This window comes from Castor canadensis, chromosome 9 (genome assembly GCF_047511655.1).
Source record: "Castor canadensis chromosome 9, mCasCan1.hap1v2, whole genome shotgun sequence".
Lineage (NCBI taxonomy): Eukaryota > Metazoa > Chordata > Mammalia > Rodentia > Castoridae > Castor > Castor canadensis.
In genome coordinates, this window is record NC_133394.1 from 122,743,024 (window position 1) to 122,760,785 (window position 17,762).

Sequence of the window (17,762 nt, forward strand, 5' to 3'; positions counted from 1 at the left end):
GTAAGTTATATTATATAATAGGTACATACATATGGGAAAAAACACAGTATCTACAGAGTTCAGTACTACCTGCAGTTTCAGGACCCCACTTGGTGTCTTGAAATGACCTCCCGTAGACATGAAGGGACTACTCTACTAGTCGTTCTTAACTTCACGAATTCCTTCTCTTCTGCTTACTTTCCATGTCACTGCTCTGTCTGGGTTCTGTCCCCAGCCTTTTGCTCCATTCGCATTTTTCTAAGTCCATCCATACACATGATGCCAACACCTTTGAGTCCAGCAAGGAATTCTCTCCCAAACTCTAGTGTAGCTGACCACCTGACAGACACAGCCACGGGAACATTCTATGAGCACGTCAAGCCTGAAAAGTCCGATTTACAAGCCTTCGGTAACTCTGTAGCTTTCTACCAAGCCCCACCTCCTGGGTAATGCATTCAGAGCTTCTGTGGCCCAGTCCCTTACCTTACCTAGGAGCCTCCTTTCCTCTTATTTCCCCTCTAATTATTTGCTTACCTACTGAGGTAGGCCAGTGTCACATTTCTGTGCTCTGCCCAGAAGTCCCTCCAACTCGCTCCTCAAAGCCATACTTCCTGGCTCAATTAACTTTCCCTCAGGAAGGTTGTCTACTCTCCCAAAGTTTGACTTAGACTCCTGCTGCACCCTATGCATACCTTTATCTTAGCACCTGTGTATGAGAGTATTTGTTTAGACTCCTAGGCTATAAACATCTCACACATACATGTTAGCTAGCAAACAAGAGGCTAGCACAAACCAAAAAACTAATTTAGTTCTTTAAAATATAGGACTTTGGGGCAAATTCAAGTATGATATGTTTGACATACTGTAAGAACTTTTGTAAATGCCACAATGTACCCAGCACAACAATGATAAATAAATAAAATAACACATGGGACTTACCATTTCAGTACCTGGAATGCTCAGATCCATAATATAGGACATCTCTTTCCCACAAATAAGTACCTACAAACATAAATTCGTAATCAGAAGAGTGGTTAAAAATTATAGTGGGTATTCTGTTTGTCTGCCCAGAACTCTTTCTCCTTCCCCCATCAGGGGTCAGTTTTCTGCTAAAAGAGTCCTGGCTGTATTAGTGACATCACATGACCTACTAAACACAGCTACTCATCGTTTCAGCTGCAGGAATTGGTCAAGAGATGGACATGTGACCAAATCTATCCAAAGCCCTCAACATGAGGCTCCAAGTAGACAAGCCTGTACTGGCAGGACCCAGGTCCCTGCATCTACAGTCAGATGGATAAAGTCCACATGCACATACTATAAGTACAGGAAGAGACCAACCAGGGTTAAGGTCCTACTACCTCTTCATGGCCATCTCTACCATATAATATCTGTTGCATGTTCATATGAACTTTTCCCCCATAGGACATTTCTGGCACTTACACTCTAAAAAGTTTTAACTAATTAACAGGAAAACAGAACAGATGGAAATGAAATATCAAAGTGTGTTTCTCATTCAGTCTATAAAGGAGTCTACTGTGACTTTCCTGACTTAGAAATTTTCATCTATCAGATACAATGTCTCCTTTCTCTGGAAGTAAATTACTGCCAAGTAAATTTCTCTACCTCAAATTACTGTTTAATTCCCTTTTGAATAGACTCTGCGAATCACATCATTTTTTCTAAGATACTCAATTTACCTCTTTCCTTTGTTATACCCTAGGCAGTACATGGTGTGGTGACAATAAACAAGCAATTATGGTGTGATACGAGAACACAAAGTGCTAGGGAGACAAACAGGCTTGTGTAAGGAAGCTTGTATCAGAGAGGCCTTCTCACAGAGGTGTCACCCACACCATGGCCTCAAAGACAAGCAAGACTTACCAAAAGTGGAGATACTCAAGCTTCTGTGCTCAGGCCTAGATTTAACGAACTTGGCATCTTAAGGGAAAAACGCAAGTAACTGACTAGGACTAGCACACTGAGGGCCAAGGCCAAAAGGGACAGCGGGATGGACTTAATCAGAAGTCAGATCATGAGGATCCTAACAGCCCACCCAAGTTCGGACTTCATAGTGCAGGCAATGAACAGCCACAATAAGGAGATTTTAAGCAGAAGAGTTACTTTCTCCCAAGTGTTAAAGAGACCACTCTGCCTACTACAAAAACAAAAAATGGACTGGAAAACAACCCTGGTAGCAGTGATGACGGATTAGAGGTTGGCTGCAGCAGGCTAGGTGAGAGATGATGCTGACCATGGAGAAGTAGTATCTTTCATGATAAAGAAAAGAAATGTATTCAAGAGATTATTTAAAAAGAATCCTATAGGGCTCAGTCAACTCTCAGAATGTGAGAGGAAAAGAAAAGATAAGGACTAATCCATGTTTCTGAGGCAGCTAGGTTAGGCATAGTCTGGAACTGCTCCCCCTCTTAACTCAAGAGCTCCTCAGGTGATGACATAGTCTCTCCCCACCTCCAAGTTCAAGGTGATATAAAAACAATCTACCAAAAGACCCAGCCCTTCTTCTCTTCCCGCACCTGATAGGACAGGTGACTCCCCTTCCCTCAATAAAGCTCTCCTATCTCACCCCATCCACATGTCCTGCTTGGATTCTTCCACTGGAACACAAGAACCAAGCTTCTGAAAACACTGTTTGCTGATAATATTTCTGCATACTAGTAACTGAATTTGTACCACACATGTACTACCTAATTTAATCTTCCCCTAGACACGAGACAGAAAAGAGGCAGTTTGTTTTACTTTTTCGGTTTAAGGATAGGGTATGGCTTGGGATATGCTAAGTCTGAGGTGCCTGAGAGAACACCCAAAATGAACATGTCATGAAAATGTATGAATCCAGTTATCAGAAAAGACCTTTGGGTGAAGATTACAGAAGTATCAGCATATACAAGATACAAGGTGACTACAGGAAATATTTTTGGAAATAAAATGTGTTATTCATGCCAAAATGTATTTAATCTCCACATTCCTGTAGAGTGCTGGGACTGGTGATAGGCAAAGAAAAAAAAGTGAGTAAGACTGAGTTACCAGCCTTCAAGAAGCAACTACTTGGTGAAGGAGGTGACCCAATGCAGTGATAAGTGCATCACAGGAAGGAAGGGAAAGGACTCTCTACAAGCACACCTTGCATCTTGAAGTTGTAGGTTAGCAGAGCTCAGGGGAGGTGGGCAGGAAGACACTACAGTCAGAAGAAGCAACAGATTCAAGAGAAAGGAATTCTTTTTAATGCCCTGCTTTGAAGCAGAAAAATTAAATACTACCCATGTCAGTCTCCCAAGCTAATTCTTAAATTTAATTAACAGACAGCACTTGTTAAATGTGTTAGAAAACAACAAAAAAAAGACATATGGGGAATTTCAACTTACTAAATACTAAAACATATTTTGAAAGTAACATAATAAGCCAGGTGCCTAACTACACAAGAGGCAAAGATCAGGAGGATCACAGTTCAAAGTCAGCCCTGGGCAAATAGTTCAAGACCCTATCTCAAAAAAACCCACCACAAAAAAAGGAATGGTGGGTGAGAGTGCTTCCTCAAAAGTGTGAGGCCTGAGTTCAAATCACAATGCCGCCAAAAAAAAAAAGTAATAAAGTTAAATGGTATAGCTACAAAGTCCGATAGAAGATTGAAGAACTACAATGAAAAGTCCACAGCCCAGAAATAGTCCTAACTATATCTCAACACTTAAATGGGTTTCTAAAACCAGAAATAAAACAAAAAAATCAGATATAATAGAGTTAAGATAATTTGTAAAACAATTAAGGTGGTTTCACACCTTATAAAAAAATAAACTTTGATAAGAGAAATAGTAGAAAAAAACTGATTATTACATCTGTAGCATAATGAAATTTCTCAATTTGTAAATATGAAGCAATGACAAAAGAAAAGAATGACAGATGCACAAAAGAATTTTTTAAGCTTCCAGCAATGACAAATAACCAAGGGTCTGGGACTGAAGCTCAGTGGCAGAGCCCTTGCCTAGCATGTGGATGGTCCTGGGTTCAGTCCCCAGTAGCACAAAAATAGAGAACTGACTAATGCTGGCCATGGCGGTGCATGCCAGCACTTTCGAGGGAACCTTGAGTTCAACACCAGCCTAGGCTGGTCTCACCAAAAAACAAAAAAAAAAGACAATAACCATCCGTTTCAGGCTTGCTCAGGGTTTTATGAAAAACAGCTTACAGGTGATCCAAGGATATGAATGGACAATCCATATTTAGAACAATGGACCGTCCATGTTCTAACAAGTTTTAGTGAAACTGGTACACACAGAACCAGAACTTCAGCAAGTGCCGCAATGTAGACTTTCTTCTTTAAGCCCTGGGGTTTGAACTCAGGCCCTTGTACTTGCTAACAGATGCTATATCACTTGAACCACAACCCCAGCCTCACAATGTGGATTCTTTGACTCAGTAATTCCACTACCTAGTAGTCATAAAATTTAGCTGACTTAGTTTAAACCCCATGGAAATTAATGAAATGCTGTTTTAAAGTTACATGAGTTCAAGTAGAACTGATTACCTGCAATCTAGATATACTAATAAAATAATTTCTGGGGGGCAATGCTCAGATGTGAGCCGCAGGGAAGAAGGTAAAATGCTCCCCGAGTCTTAGAAGGCCTTGCAAGAGCCTAAAAATCTACCCCATAAGCACATTTTAAGACTTGTAACCCAGTACCAGTGGCTCGAGCCTGTAATCCTAGCTACTCAAGAGGCAGAGATCAGGAAGATCACAGTTCAAAGCCAGCTCAGACAAGTAGTTCTTGAGACCCTATCTCAAAAGAATCCATCACAAAAAAGGGCTGGCAGAATAGTGGGTGCACGCCTGCCTAACAAGCATAAGTCCCTCAGTTCAAACATCAGTGCTGCCAAAAAAAAAAGACTTTAATAAGGTAGTTATAAAGATCATCATAAGTAAATTCAATAAATCAAAATTCAGGAACATGTTAAAACTTACATGTGGTTTTAAATAGGCAAATAAATTACTGGTAATATGGAAGGAAAAGTGCTCAGGTGATAAACCAATATATCTTATTCCATTAATTTTGAGACATATTTTCCACACATTTCTATAGTTAAGATATATCCTAGAATCAATGATCAGTCAGTTTACTTGGAGCGATTTTTTTTTTTTTAATGATACAATTGAGATAGGTTGGGTGGGTCTTTTTGTCTTATTGGCATGCTGTGGTTTGAACTCAAAAGCCTCATTCCTGGTAGACAGATGCTCTACCCCCACCCCCCCAGCCATGTCTCTAACCCTTTATGCTTTAGGCTATGTTTCAGGTAGGGGTTCTCATTTGGCCTCCTACAAATTATAGACCCTCCCACCACTGCCGAGCTTTTTTGTTGAGGTGGGGGTCTCATTAACTTTTTGGCCTGACCCAGGTCTCCAGTAGCTCATCCAGCTTTGTTCCTGAGTAGCTCTAATTGTGTCCAGCCTTGATTGAATGATTTTTTTTTTGGGGGGGTGGTACTGGGGCTTGAACTTAGGACCAGTTAAATGGATTTTTGAAAATGTAGCTAGTTGCCTAGGGCCATGGAAATAATGTATCATGGTAATGGTTTTGGATCACAACGGTATAGGTTTGACTGACTCCAGCTCTTCAATATAAACTCTAGTTAAGCAACTTTCTTAACTTCTATCTCTGTCTCCTTGTCTATAAGATAGTACTGAAAATGATGCAAATCACAGAGTTGTGAGAATTAAATTACAAAGGTAGACTTAAAGTACCTACATTCATATGTACATATACACACACACACATATATTCAACACAATTATAATATCAGGGCAATTAATATAATGATGCATGGCTTACTCTACAGACTAGTACAGCAAGTATACAAATGCATTTAATTTTTTCTTTAATCCCCAACATAAACTACTTTTAAAGGCATTTAATAGATACCTGATGAGATTTACTGTGTGACATGGCAAATCAGATTCTTCTCAGAACATGTTATTTTGCATCTAATAAAAACTGAAGGGCAGGCAAAGAAGATAGGTAGCCATCTTCTAAAATTCACATTGACTAATAAATTGTTCCCTTTGTATACTGAAAGATATGCATAATCTTAAATAATCATGAAGGGAGGTTTTAAAAGAAGGAAAATAATTAGTATTTTAAAAAATGCAACTACCCTGATATTTACCCTCTTTTGTACTGTGCCTCCTTTCACATACTTCAATGAAGGGAAAAACATGTCTTTACCGTAACTCAGTTCTATCCTTTCTATGAAGTTGAGGACTCCTGTTCTCTCCCCTTCAAAGCAACTAAAGCCAACAGGTGCATAAACTGATACTCCCTAAGTACTGCAGCATGCTGATCTGCAGGAGTCTGTTGTTTTACAGGTTAGTCTTTTTCCATTAACCGAATTGTACCTCCCTGCAGAAGAGCAGCCATTTCTTTCATATCCTTCCCACTATCTCCACACTGGAGCCCCTACTCCGCATCCTCTCCTAGCACTTAAATAATAAATGCATTGACCTAAGAACTGAAACTTGATTTAATGTCAGACCTTTAAAAAGGAACGATGTCAGAAAGGAAAATTAAACCATATTTATCAAAACACAAAAACCATGTTTACATTTCTTAAAGAATGCAACAATTCTCTCTGCGAAACTGAAGAATGAGAGCTTAAAATGAATTCAAGACAGCTGGTTTGGGGGGAAAAAACACTGAAATAATCAAAAGGGGATGAAAAGGCTGATACTTCTACCAAAGCATAACATTTTTTTTTTTTAAAGGTGGAAGAGAAGAGAGGCAGCTGCAAATCAGTTAATGTTTTCTATGAGGCCAGGTTCATCTCCAGGATTTTCTCAGCCAATCCCCGCCTTTACTGAGTTAACCAGTCTCCGGGCAAAATACGCCTCCTGATTGGCTCAGAGATGTCGAGTAGAAAAACCAGCCAATCCTGCCCTCCAGTCAGAACTGTGCTATGGAGACATTACAACCACTGCATGGCGAGAATGTGTACAAACCTGTCCGGGCCCCGAATATCAGGTCCTCGTCCTAAAGACGGTTGCTGAAACCAAGGCTCTTTAAAGCCAGCCCTCTGATCTGGCATCTGCCTTTTTATTTTTAAATCCTCTAGGCTGTCTTTGAGGGCTAAAAAAAAAAAAAAAAACTGTTGAACCGAAAGAGCGTGAGGGATACACTGTGTCCCCGTATGACTCACTCCATGAAACGCACTGAGGTCCCAGCGAGACACAAAGTTGCGGTTGGGGGTGGGGCGTGGACAGGTCAAAGACGCACACATACCGGGGGAAGGGAACGTCCCCATCATTATCCCCACGCAATCCCAACGTGTGGGGTGCGTGGCTGTGTTTTGGTTTAAAGAAGTGAGTGAGTAAGCCGCACCAGGCTCGAGAAGGTGGCCTCAAGTTCCCAACAGGCGCCGCCTGGGAAACACTGGCGCGCTCCGAGGGGCGCAAGGTCAAGTCCGGGCGGGAACAGGAGGGAGGGGTGTGTCCGAGGCCTGGAGGCCGAGGAGCGGCCGCCTTCGCCCGGCCTCGGGCTGCGCGCCAGGGCCCGCCTCCCGCCGACGCCTCACTTCTCTTCCGTCCCGCGGCCCGGCCCGCGCCGCCCCGACGTGCGGGGTGCGCTCTGGGTCGCGGCGCCCCTCGCCGCTGCCTGGGGCCCTGTGCTCCCGGCACGGAGGCCCGGGACCCCTTCCTTCCTTACGGGACCCTCACTTCGACCCCGCCGCCTGCCTCCCACCCGCCGCCTTTACCTGCTCCTGGAGCGGGCGGAGGGCGTCGAGGCCGGGGCCGCGTCGTCGAGAGCGAGTGAGCGAGCGGCACGGGTCCGCAGCCCTTTCCCGCCGCCGCCACTGCGCTCTCGGCGCGGCTCCGCTAGGCGCGGGGCTGGCGAGCAGCTGTGGCCGCGGGGGACGCGCGGCGAGTGCGCGGGCCGGGGCGACACTGCCGCTCTCCGTCCGGCCGGGGAAGAGCAGCCTCACCGGAGCAGCCGCGAAAGAGAGAGAGAGAGAGAGGGCGGGCGGCAGGCCGAGTGGGGAGGGGTCTCGCGGAGTCGGCAATGGCTGCCACGTCGCCAGGTGGACCGCCGCCCTCCGCCTCCCCCGCGCCGCGACCTCTGGTTCGTCCCCGGGCTCCGCCAGGGCAGGGCGCGTGGTCCCGCCCCGTGGGGCCGGCCCGGGGGCCCCGAGCCACTTCTCCCTCGCCTCGGACCCACCCCCCAGGGCTCCCCGAAAGTGTGCAGGGTCCCCGCCACCCCCGCTGCGGATCAAGGGGACGCGGGGAGGAGCGAGCCCCTCCGAGGCAGGGTCGCGCGGCTGAACGCGGGGCCCGGGATCCCGGCCAGAATAAGCCGCTCGGTGAACCACAGCTCTTGGGGGCTCTGGGGCCTCTCTGAGGCCCGAAAAGCAAAACAAACACGAGGTCGCCCTGGCCGGCGTGGGGGCGGGGAGGAGCGGGGGTGGCCGGGGGACCGAGATCACCCCCGCAGTGGGGCCGACACAAAGGGCCCGCGCCTGCTGCGACGCGGACGGCGGCTGCCGGGTCCCATCCCGCGCTGCCGCTGGCCGAGGCCCAGAAACGCGCGCAGCCTTTGCCCCGTGCAGCCCGAGTTTGCAGGGCCCCGGGGAAAGAAAGCAACAGTGCTCTCTTCCCAGCCACGATGTGTGTGTCATTGCCCGGCCCCCTGAGCTTGCTCTCCCCCTACCTCCCACCCCCCACCCCCGTTTATTCTTCTTGTGTTCTGATCTGGCATGGTCAGTGCTTTTAGGGATGCAAGAAATGTTCACCCTGGTTTTCAGATTGGTGGTGGTGTTGGCCGGGGTGGGGGGCGCTGTGTTTTGCCTCCGCTGTGCCCTCACGCTTCTCTGCAGTTACTTTGTAATCCTTTTATTTTTCAGAATGGAGAAATGAATTAACCTCGTGACAAAGTATTCCTTTGCACGGAAAAGACGCGTTATTTGTCAGTGTTGTTATGGCAATTGCTTTAAACTGAATGCAAATTGGGGGAAAGTGCAAGTGAATTTTTTCTTCATTTAAGTCTAGTTGGAACACCTACGCGCAATGAGAACATTCTAGTGGTTTGTTTTTTTTTTTCTAGAAACCAGTAATATTTAAGCAGAAATTTCAGGATGGTAAATTTTCTGATGAAATCACCATACAGAGAAAAATACAGGAAAAAAAATTCCCCCTCCCCCTTTAAAAAAAAAATCTTCAGAGTTCTTTTGAGTTCCAAAGATAAGAAATTACTATACAAACACCTTTATTAAGGATTTTATTAAATGTCAAAAATTAAAAACTGTAATAACCCAGAATCTCAAGATATAAATAGCTGTTGCTGAGAACCTAACATTAACTCGGCCTCTAAACAGCCATTAAAAGTGACTAATCACTGTAATATATGCCACTTTTTAAAAGAAAGAACCCTAGTAATTATAAACTTCAAACAAGTCTAGCAAATTAATACGAATTTTGTTCGTATGCAGTATGTTCAACATAATAAAAATTTACAATTAAAGTCTTGATTTTCCTTTAACATCTGTTAAGAATGTATCACAACTCTAACCTGAAAAATAAGAAAGTTTTCTTAATACTGGAGAAAATATTTCAAGACACAAACACATCCACCCAAGCTGAACATTTTTTTAACTATTGTGCTTACTATGTCAATAAAAGAAATATCAATACCCCCCCAAGTTCTGAAAGTCAGACTCAACTGAAGAACAAAGCAAATTGTACTCCACATTCTCGAATGCCAGCCTTCCTTCATGAATAGTTATAAAGAGCTCCTCCTTCCTTATTGGTTCAAATTCTAAGCCAATAGGAAAACTCCAACACAGCTTTCAAAGGGTGAAACAGCGTAGGGTAATACGGGGAGTAAGTGCGTTGTTTATCATGCTCATTCACCCTCACCATCAAGCATCTTGCCATTTCAAAGAAGAAATACAAGAATCTTTGAACACTACTGACAGTTGATGTGGGTGCTGCTCCTGCTCACGCTGTGCTCTCTGCAATCTTCCAGTTGGTCATATTACAATTGGTTATAATTGATTATGTGACAATATTTAACCCTCTAAAATGTCAGGTAAGCATGAGGAATGGCAAAATGCCAACTACCTAACACTATAAATAAGGTGAGTCCTGGCATTTCAGTTAAAGGGCCAACCTTTAAGTCAAATTTATGTTTTGGAAAATGTCTTTGGTTTTTCTAAGTAAAATTGTCAAGGCACCATTAAAAAACCTTTTGTCTTTGTCTAAGCCACCTTTGGTCTGTTTAACCGGTAACTTCTAAACATGCTTGTTTTTGTTTACAACATAAGCATTTCCTTCCAACCAAAAGTAATCTGTGCCACCTTTTCAAAATTAAATAACTTTGGTTTTGACTTGGAGCATTCTGCTTAATTGCAATTATTTACATATTTATAAATTCGATTACTAGATCATCACTTGAAGATAGGGTCTTTCCTATCAGCATCCAAACTCAGGCAAGTGCGAGGTCCCAGCACCACAAAACAAATATGTAAATCTAATGAAAACTGGTTTGTAGATAGTGTTGCTGTGCTGGGCGCTGATAGCAAAGCCAGCCCGGGAAAACGATTTTCAAGACCCTATCTTGAAAAACCCCATCATCAAAAAGGGCTGGTGGAGTGTCTCAACGTGTAAGTCCTGAGTTCAAGGTCCAGTACAGCAAAGAAAAAAGGTAGTGTTGTTATTATCTAAAGTAAATTAAGTTTCAGGCTGGAGGTGTGACTCAAGTGGTAGAGCACAAAGCCCTGAGTTCAAACTCCATTGTGCCAAAAAAGTAAATAAATTTCAATAAACAAATAGCTCAAGTGGAAAGAGTGCCTGCCTAGCCAGTGTGAGGCCCTGAGTTCAAACCCCAGTACTGCCAAAAAAAAAGATTGCTTTTCCACATCAACAGGCTCTGTTACCTCTGTGGCTGTGGGAAAAATACTTAAGTACTCTATGACTGTTTTCTCATCTCTCTCTATTTTCAGGGCCTCCAAATTGTGCTTTGAACCACACCCCTAACCTTGTCTCTCAAATAGCATTCATAATATCTACTTTCTTTTTTTTTTTTTGTGGTGCTGGGGTTTGAATTCAGGGCCTACACTTTGAGCCACTCCACTAGCCCTTTTTTTTTGTGTGTTGGGTTTTTTTCAAGATAAGGTCTCGAGAACTATTGAAAACTATTTGCCCAGGCTGCTCTCTGCCTCCTGAGTAGCTAGGGTTACAAGCGTAAGCCACCAGCGTCTGGCCATAATATCTACTTTCTGGTTAATTAAAATAATGAGAAAAAAAGCAGAGGCCTAATAGTTATTACAAACATTAGTAGACTCAGTCACAAAGAAAAAGTAATTCTCTTCATGTAATTTATTTTTTATTTTTACTAGCATACTATTGTACTGGAGGTACATTGTGACATTTACAAAAGGGCTTACATTATATCTTAGTTGAATTCACCCTCTCCATAATTTTCCTTTATCTCCCTCCTCCTCTTCATGCAGTTTACAATTGCCTATAAAGACAATAAAGCTGTTTTTAAAAATAATCAGGAGGAAAAAAGAAATCAGGAGTCAGGAGTAGTAGTTACATGCCTGTAATCCCAGCACTCAGGAGGCTCAGACAGATGGAGCTGCAGTTCAAGGTCAACCCAGCCAAAGCTAGCAAAATCCTATCTCAAAAACAAAATACAAGCCAGGCACCAGTAGCTCACACCTGTAATCCTAGCTACTTGGGAGACTAAGATCGGGAGGCTGTAGTTCAAGTCCAGCTCAGGAAAAGAGTTAGCAAAACACCATTTCAACCAACAGCATGGAGGGGCAGTAAATCTGTCATCCCAACTACTTGGAAGGCTGAAATCAAAGACCATGGTTCTAGACCTATCCAGCCAGGGAGTTTGAGACCCCATGTCAATGAAGAAAAGCTGGGCTTGGTGGTGTAGTGGGTGCTGTCAACCCAGTGACAGTGGGAAACATAAAAATGTAGGTTTTCAGTCCAGGCCACCCTGGACAAAAAGCAAGACCCTGTCTCAGAAATAACCAAAGCAGCCAGGCACCAGTGGCTCATGCCTGTAACCCTACCTACTCCAGAGGCAGAGAGCAGGAAGATCACAGGTGGAAGCCATCCTGGGCAAATAGTTTAAGAGGCCCTATCTCGAAAATACCCAATACACAAAAGGGCTGGCAGAGTGGCTTAAATGGTAAAGTGCCTGCCTCATAAGCATGAGGCCCTGAGTTCCAACTGCAGTATCACCTAAAAATAACCACAGCAAAAAGGGCTGGAAGTGTGATTCAAGCTGTAGAGTGCCTGCCTTGCTGCAAACATAAAGCCCTGGGTTCAAACCCCACTGAAAGGGGAAGAAGATGGCAGGGAGCACAGCTCAAGTAAGGAAACTACATCCTCTAACCATTCCTAATGACCTTTTTACCCGCTTGTTCTGTATATCAAGCCCAAGGCCTATTTGACAGCTGACATCTTTCTACTCATTCCATCACTCTTCCATGCCATCTCCCAGTCTTCTCAATCTATCCAACTTCCAATCATGGTGAGCCATTGGCCCACCAGTCATTCACTTTCTCTTATCTGGGTCTTTCAAAACCACCTCAGATGCCCTTCTGCCTACAAAATTTTCCCAGCTGTCCCAAACACAAGTTTCTGTTTGTGCCTTTATGCCCTAACATTTAACATTTTATACTCTCTTACTTAGTTGCAATAGTGACTATTTGTTGGTGGGTATCTTCACTAAAACTGTGAGTTTAGTGACAAGGAGATCCATCCATGAAATGTAGGATACCCCTTTGGGAACACATCCCCAGATCACAAATTTCTCCTGTAGTTGTACCTATTCCCTTCCTAGAAGGTTTTGAAAATTCACTCTCCTCCATGACCACAGTTAATAAACTAAGGTTGGGTATCTTTATCCAACTAGCTACTTCATGGAAAAATTTAAGAATTGGGACACAGACTATTAGTAAAATCAAAACACAAATGATAAACCAGGGTGGGGAGGGCATATAATTCACATCAGAGACAAAGGGCTGATCTCTCTAATAAACAAGCACTAGAAATCAATAAGGAAAAAACTAAACCCAATAGGAAAAAAATGGACAAAGAATTTTAAAAAATGCTTGCAGAAAAATAAAAATTGCTCTTAAGCATCTTAGGTATGTGCCCAGATTTTTTTAATTGCAGCATTGTTTATAATAGCAAAAAAATGGTGAGAAAGAATATGTTTATCAATAAGGAACTAATTAAATGCAGTCTGTTACAGCAAAAGAGTAGGATGCTATAATATAAGAGTGACGGCATTGTCTAAGTGCTGAAACTGCACAATCTCCTGGATGTATTTCTAAGTAAAAAACATATCTATGGTTTACTGCCATAAGTGTAAAAAAATGAAGGGAAGAGGGTGGATGGACAGAGATATTTGTCACACATACATAAAGTATCTCTGGAAAGAGATGGAACAGATGGCTGCATTGTTCTTTTAAGAAAGTGAGCTGCCTGGCTAGATGAAGGAGGATGGAGAGACTTTTCACTGTACAGTCATCCTTAGGAATCCACAGGGGATTAGCCCCAGCATCCTATTGGATACCCAGGTCCTCATACAAAATGAAACCATATAAGGAATAATGACAAGAAAAAAGTCTATGCATGGTCAGTGTGGATACAATTTTTCTTTTTTTCCTTTATTTGAGCCAAGATCTCACTATGTAGTACAGGTTGCTCTGGAACCCGTGATCTTCTGTATTTATTTATCTACTTTTCTATTTATTTTAGCTGTACTGGGACTTGAACTCAGGGCCATATGCTTGCTAGGCAGGCACTCTACTACTCCAGCTACTCTTCCAGTGCTTTTTTGTGTTGGGTATTTTCAGGACAGGGTCTCTCAAACTATGTACATGGGGCCGGCCTCAAACTGCAATCTTCCTGATCTCTGCTCTTGAGTAGCTAGGACTACAGGCCCAAGTCACCTGCACCCAGAGCCAAATATTTTTGATCTTCAGTTGGTGGAATGCACAGATACAGAGAGCCAACTGTACTAATTATGAATTGAAAGAATCTATTTGCTATATAAAAATAAATAGTCTAGCACCATGACAAGAGCATGTAGTACTAGCACTTGGAAGGCAGAAGCAGAAAGATCATGTCTTCGAGGCCAATCTAGGTTACATAGCAAGGCCAATAAAATAGAATACATGGCAAAACCAATAAAATATAAATAAATAAATACACACGCACACACACACTTTGGTAAGAATAAAACATTTGGAATTCTAGGGAGATTTCATTCCTTTGTGCTACTGAGTTTATATGGAAATAATTCAGGATTTGGTGGGGCAGGAGATGTGGCTCAAGTCGTAGAGCATCTGCCTAGCAAGTATGAAGCCCAGAGTTCAAACCCCGTTCCAAAAAAAGAAAAAAAAAAACCTCAGTATTTGGGGGCATCTGTATTGTACATGGGGCTTAAGGAGCAAAGGAAGCAGATAGGATGGAAACACTGAAAACCTGGAGAAAGTCTATACCCTATTTCATCTGAAAAGCTGGAAAGAAATGTCTGCGCCCTCAACAGCTTGGTCCTGGTCTTTTCTGGGGCCAGTCCTCCTTGTCTTCTTCAAAACATTCTTAACTGGAAGTGGTGGTGCACACCTCTAATCCTAACACCTGGGAAGCTGAAGCAGGAGGGTCCAGCCTGGGGCTACATAGGGAGACGCTGTTTCAAAAACACCACAACACACACACACACACACACACACGCACACGCACACGCACACGCGCACACACACACACACACACGTGTATAATAAATCTTCTGGGATTTTGGCCTAAGCTAATTTGAATTGTTTTCTGATAGTTGCATCTAAAATGATCTAACAGCCAAGCATTAGATGCAAGTCTGTAATCCTAAATGCTAAAGAGATTGAGGCAGGAGGACTGTGAGTTCAAGGCCAGCCCAAGCAAAGATACTGAGGCTCTGTTTTAAAAAGTGAATAAAAACAAAAGGGCTGGGGGATGGTTCAAGTGTAGCACTTATCTAGCAAGTGCAAGGTCCTGGGTTCAATCCTCAGTATTGCAAAATTGTTTTAAAGGATCTAACTATTATATTCAGTTTTCTATGCTGGAGGGCTGATGTGTGGCTCAATTAGTAGAATACCTGCCTAGCAAGCAGGAAACCCTGACTTCAAACCCCAGTTTCTATGAGTGCTTGTTAAAATGAGATGTGAAATTCTTTGTAATAAAATTCATTTAGGCTTTCCAATTTTGATCGTGCCATTAACAAAAAGAAAAAAGAAACTAATACAGTGGTACACACCTATATTCCAGCTATTCTGGAAACTGAGGCAAGAAGATATCTGGAAACCTAGACAACATAGTGAGTTCTAGGCCAGCCTGGACTATATATCCTGAACCTGATTCAAAGCAAGGTAGGGAACCCTCTTCAGGTGAGGAAGACCAAGTCCAAGGCCATTCTCAAAGACATTCTACCTAAAATGAACTGTTGTTTGCTGATGGAAAAAAAATCAACTTGGCCTGGACCAGTAACACATTCCACACAGAAGACTTTCAGCTCCTGCCTAAGAACTTCCGACCTCTCAGTTAATGTCTGGTGACAGCCTACCTAAAAGATAAATTCATGAATTTTGCTAATTAGAATGGAGTCTGAAGGTTGGGGACATTTTTGTTGGTTTGGGGTAAGAGCATCAACCCCAGGGTGTAGAGACCTTGGCTGATCATTTTAGGGTATTCCAATACAATTTGCCAAGGTCTCCAACTACTTAACGCTTCCAGGCAGTCCTTTTCTCTGCCCATGTTTTCAAACCCATAGACAGTACTCTGTTCTTACTGTTTATATCATTCTTCCTAGTACTGAACTGGGAAGCCTGCAAGTGAAGTTAGATATATTTGCTACGAGCAAAATATCGTACTGTACATTCCAACCACTGCAGTATAGAAGCCTCATTTGTTGATACACCTTTCACGTAGGGTGGATTTAAGCAAGAAGATGAAATAGTCTCTGATGTGAAATAAGTTGGAATAATTGCATCATAAGCACTCAGGTGTAGAAAACTGTAATTTATTTCTTTTTCTTGAAAGACTTTCATTGATGACCCTATAAATTTTTCCTAAAACAAATGAAATTAAAATTTTAAAAATCTGGAGGAGGCGGGGAGAAAAAAATTTTCAAAATCTTTTGAGTTGTTACTATTGCAATTAATAATTATAACAACAATAATAATGGTTAAAACATAGCTTCTCCTACACTCCTAGCTACTCAGGCAGCAGAGATTGGAGGATTGATGTTTTAAGCCAGCCCAGGCAAATTGTTCATGAAAGCCTACCTCCAACATCCCCACCACAAAAAAGGGCTGGTGGAGGGCTCAAGTGGTAAAAGCACCTGTCTAACAAGTGTCAGGCCCTGAGTTCAAACTTTAGTACTGCCCCACCCCCCAAAAAATTCTCAAATATCTGATAAAATATGCAATATGAAATCTACTATACATGTCTTTTTCTCTTTTTCTTTTCTTTTTTTTTTCTTTTTTTGCAGCAGTGGGGTTTGAACTCAGGGCCCATACCTTGAGCCATTCTACCAGTTCTTTTTAGTGATGGCTTTTTTTGAGATAGGGTCTCATAAACTATTTGCCTGGAACTGACTTTAAACCATGATCCTCCTGAGTAGGTATACAGGTGTGAGCCACTGATGCCTGGCCAAAGTATCCCTTTTTTTTTTTTTTTTCTCTTTTTGGCAGCACTGGGGTTTGAACTCAGGGCCTCATGCTTACTAGGCAGGTGCTCTTACCACTTGAACCACTCCACCAGCTCTTTACGTTTCTTACCATAAATTAATAATGATCATATATATCATACATTATTTTCACAGAGACTGGATGTCATGAGAATCCATGGATCCACATAAGTCATTCCTTTAACTGATTTTACCATGTTAGTGAGACAGGAAAGTCAAAGTTCAATATCTGAACCATGATGGCTTAATCCAAGTCAGTATAAGTCTACAAGACTACCTGAGTGGGCAGCAAGTTTCTATTAACCACAGGTCAATTTTCCCTCTGTCCAAGCATAGCATACACTATTGTCCTGAACTGTGTTCACGCTGTCTCTCACAATCTCTTCTCCTCAAATTAGCCGAGGAAGTGGGGAGAAACACTCCAGCACCGTTTTTCCACCGCTGTTTTCTTCCAGTTCTATGCAATGTCAGGGAGTTAAAAATACATGGCTTTTCTCCATGGCTCAGAATTCGGGAAGGATTAGTCATTAGCAGTCAGTTCTATGCAACAGAAGGCAAATCCTTTATTCTTGGCCGAAAAAAAAAAAAAAAAGAAAAGAAATAGGAGAATCCAGGAGAGAGGCTCACTGCTGGGCATGGTGGTGCACACCTGTAATCCCAGTACTCAGGGGACTGAGACAGGAGGATCTGGAGCTTGGGGCTAGCCTGGGATACATAGAGAGACCCGTTTCAAAAAACAAAAAATTCAGAAACAATTGGTGACACAACAAAGTTTGTCATCGAGCATTCCGGTAGTTTTATTCTGTTATCAACATATGTGGAGAGCCAAGGTCATGCCAGTCAGTTTGTGCCCATCATAATTGAAGGCAAGGAAGCATTATCCAGCTGTGTGACCAGAAGAAAGGGAAACAGGTTGTGGTGACTATGTATTAATCTCTGCTCAACAACCAGGATTATTATCTCCATTTTCAGTGGAAACTGAGGCCCAGAGCGAGTAACATGGCCAAGCAACATAGCTAGAAATCATGATAGCAT

At 42.7% G+C, this 17,762-nt stretch overlaps 2 protein-coding genes across 10 annotated transcripts in view; one reads left to right on the forward strand and one right to left on the reverse strand.

Annotated features, from left to right (window-relative positions):
- Window positions 1-7,873, reverse strand: part of N4bp2 (NEDD4 binding protein 2) — a 78,715-nt gene extending 70,842 nt beyond the window's left edge. For 6 of the 9 annotated variants that reach the window (XM_074042420.1, XM_074042419.1, XM_074042410.1 and 3 more), the window contains exons 1-2: window positions 7,738-7,873; window positions 919-981 (exon numbers count right to left, since the gene is read on the reverse strand). The gene's annotated coding sequence lies outside the window, so the exon portion shown is untranslated. Of the gene's footprint in view, window positions 1-69; window positions 319-918; window positions 982-6,985; window positions 7,113-7,737 lie in introns of all 9 variants that reach the window. The other 3 variants (XM_074042416.1, XM_074042414.1, XM_074042412.1) reach the window with 3 other exon arrangements.
- Window positions 259-8,409, forward strand: LOC141410819 (uncharacterized). Its single transcript, XM_074041138.1, is given in 3 exon segments — window positions 259-425; window positions 7,368-7,889; window positions 7,891-8,409. Coding segments are annotated over 3 exon segments (1,101 nt in total). The 3' UTR covers window positions 8,303-8,409.
- The last annotated feature ends 9,353 nt before the right edge of the window (window positions 8,410-17,762 follow it).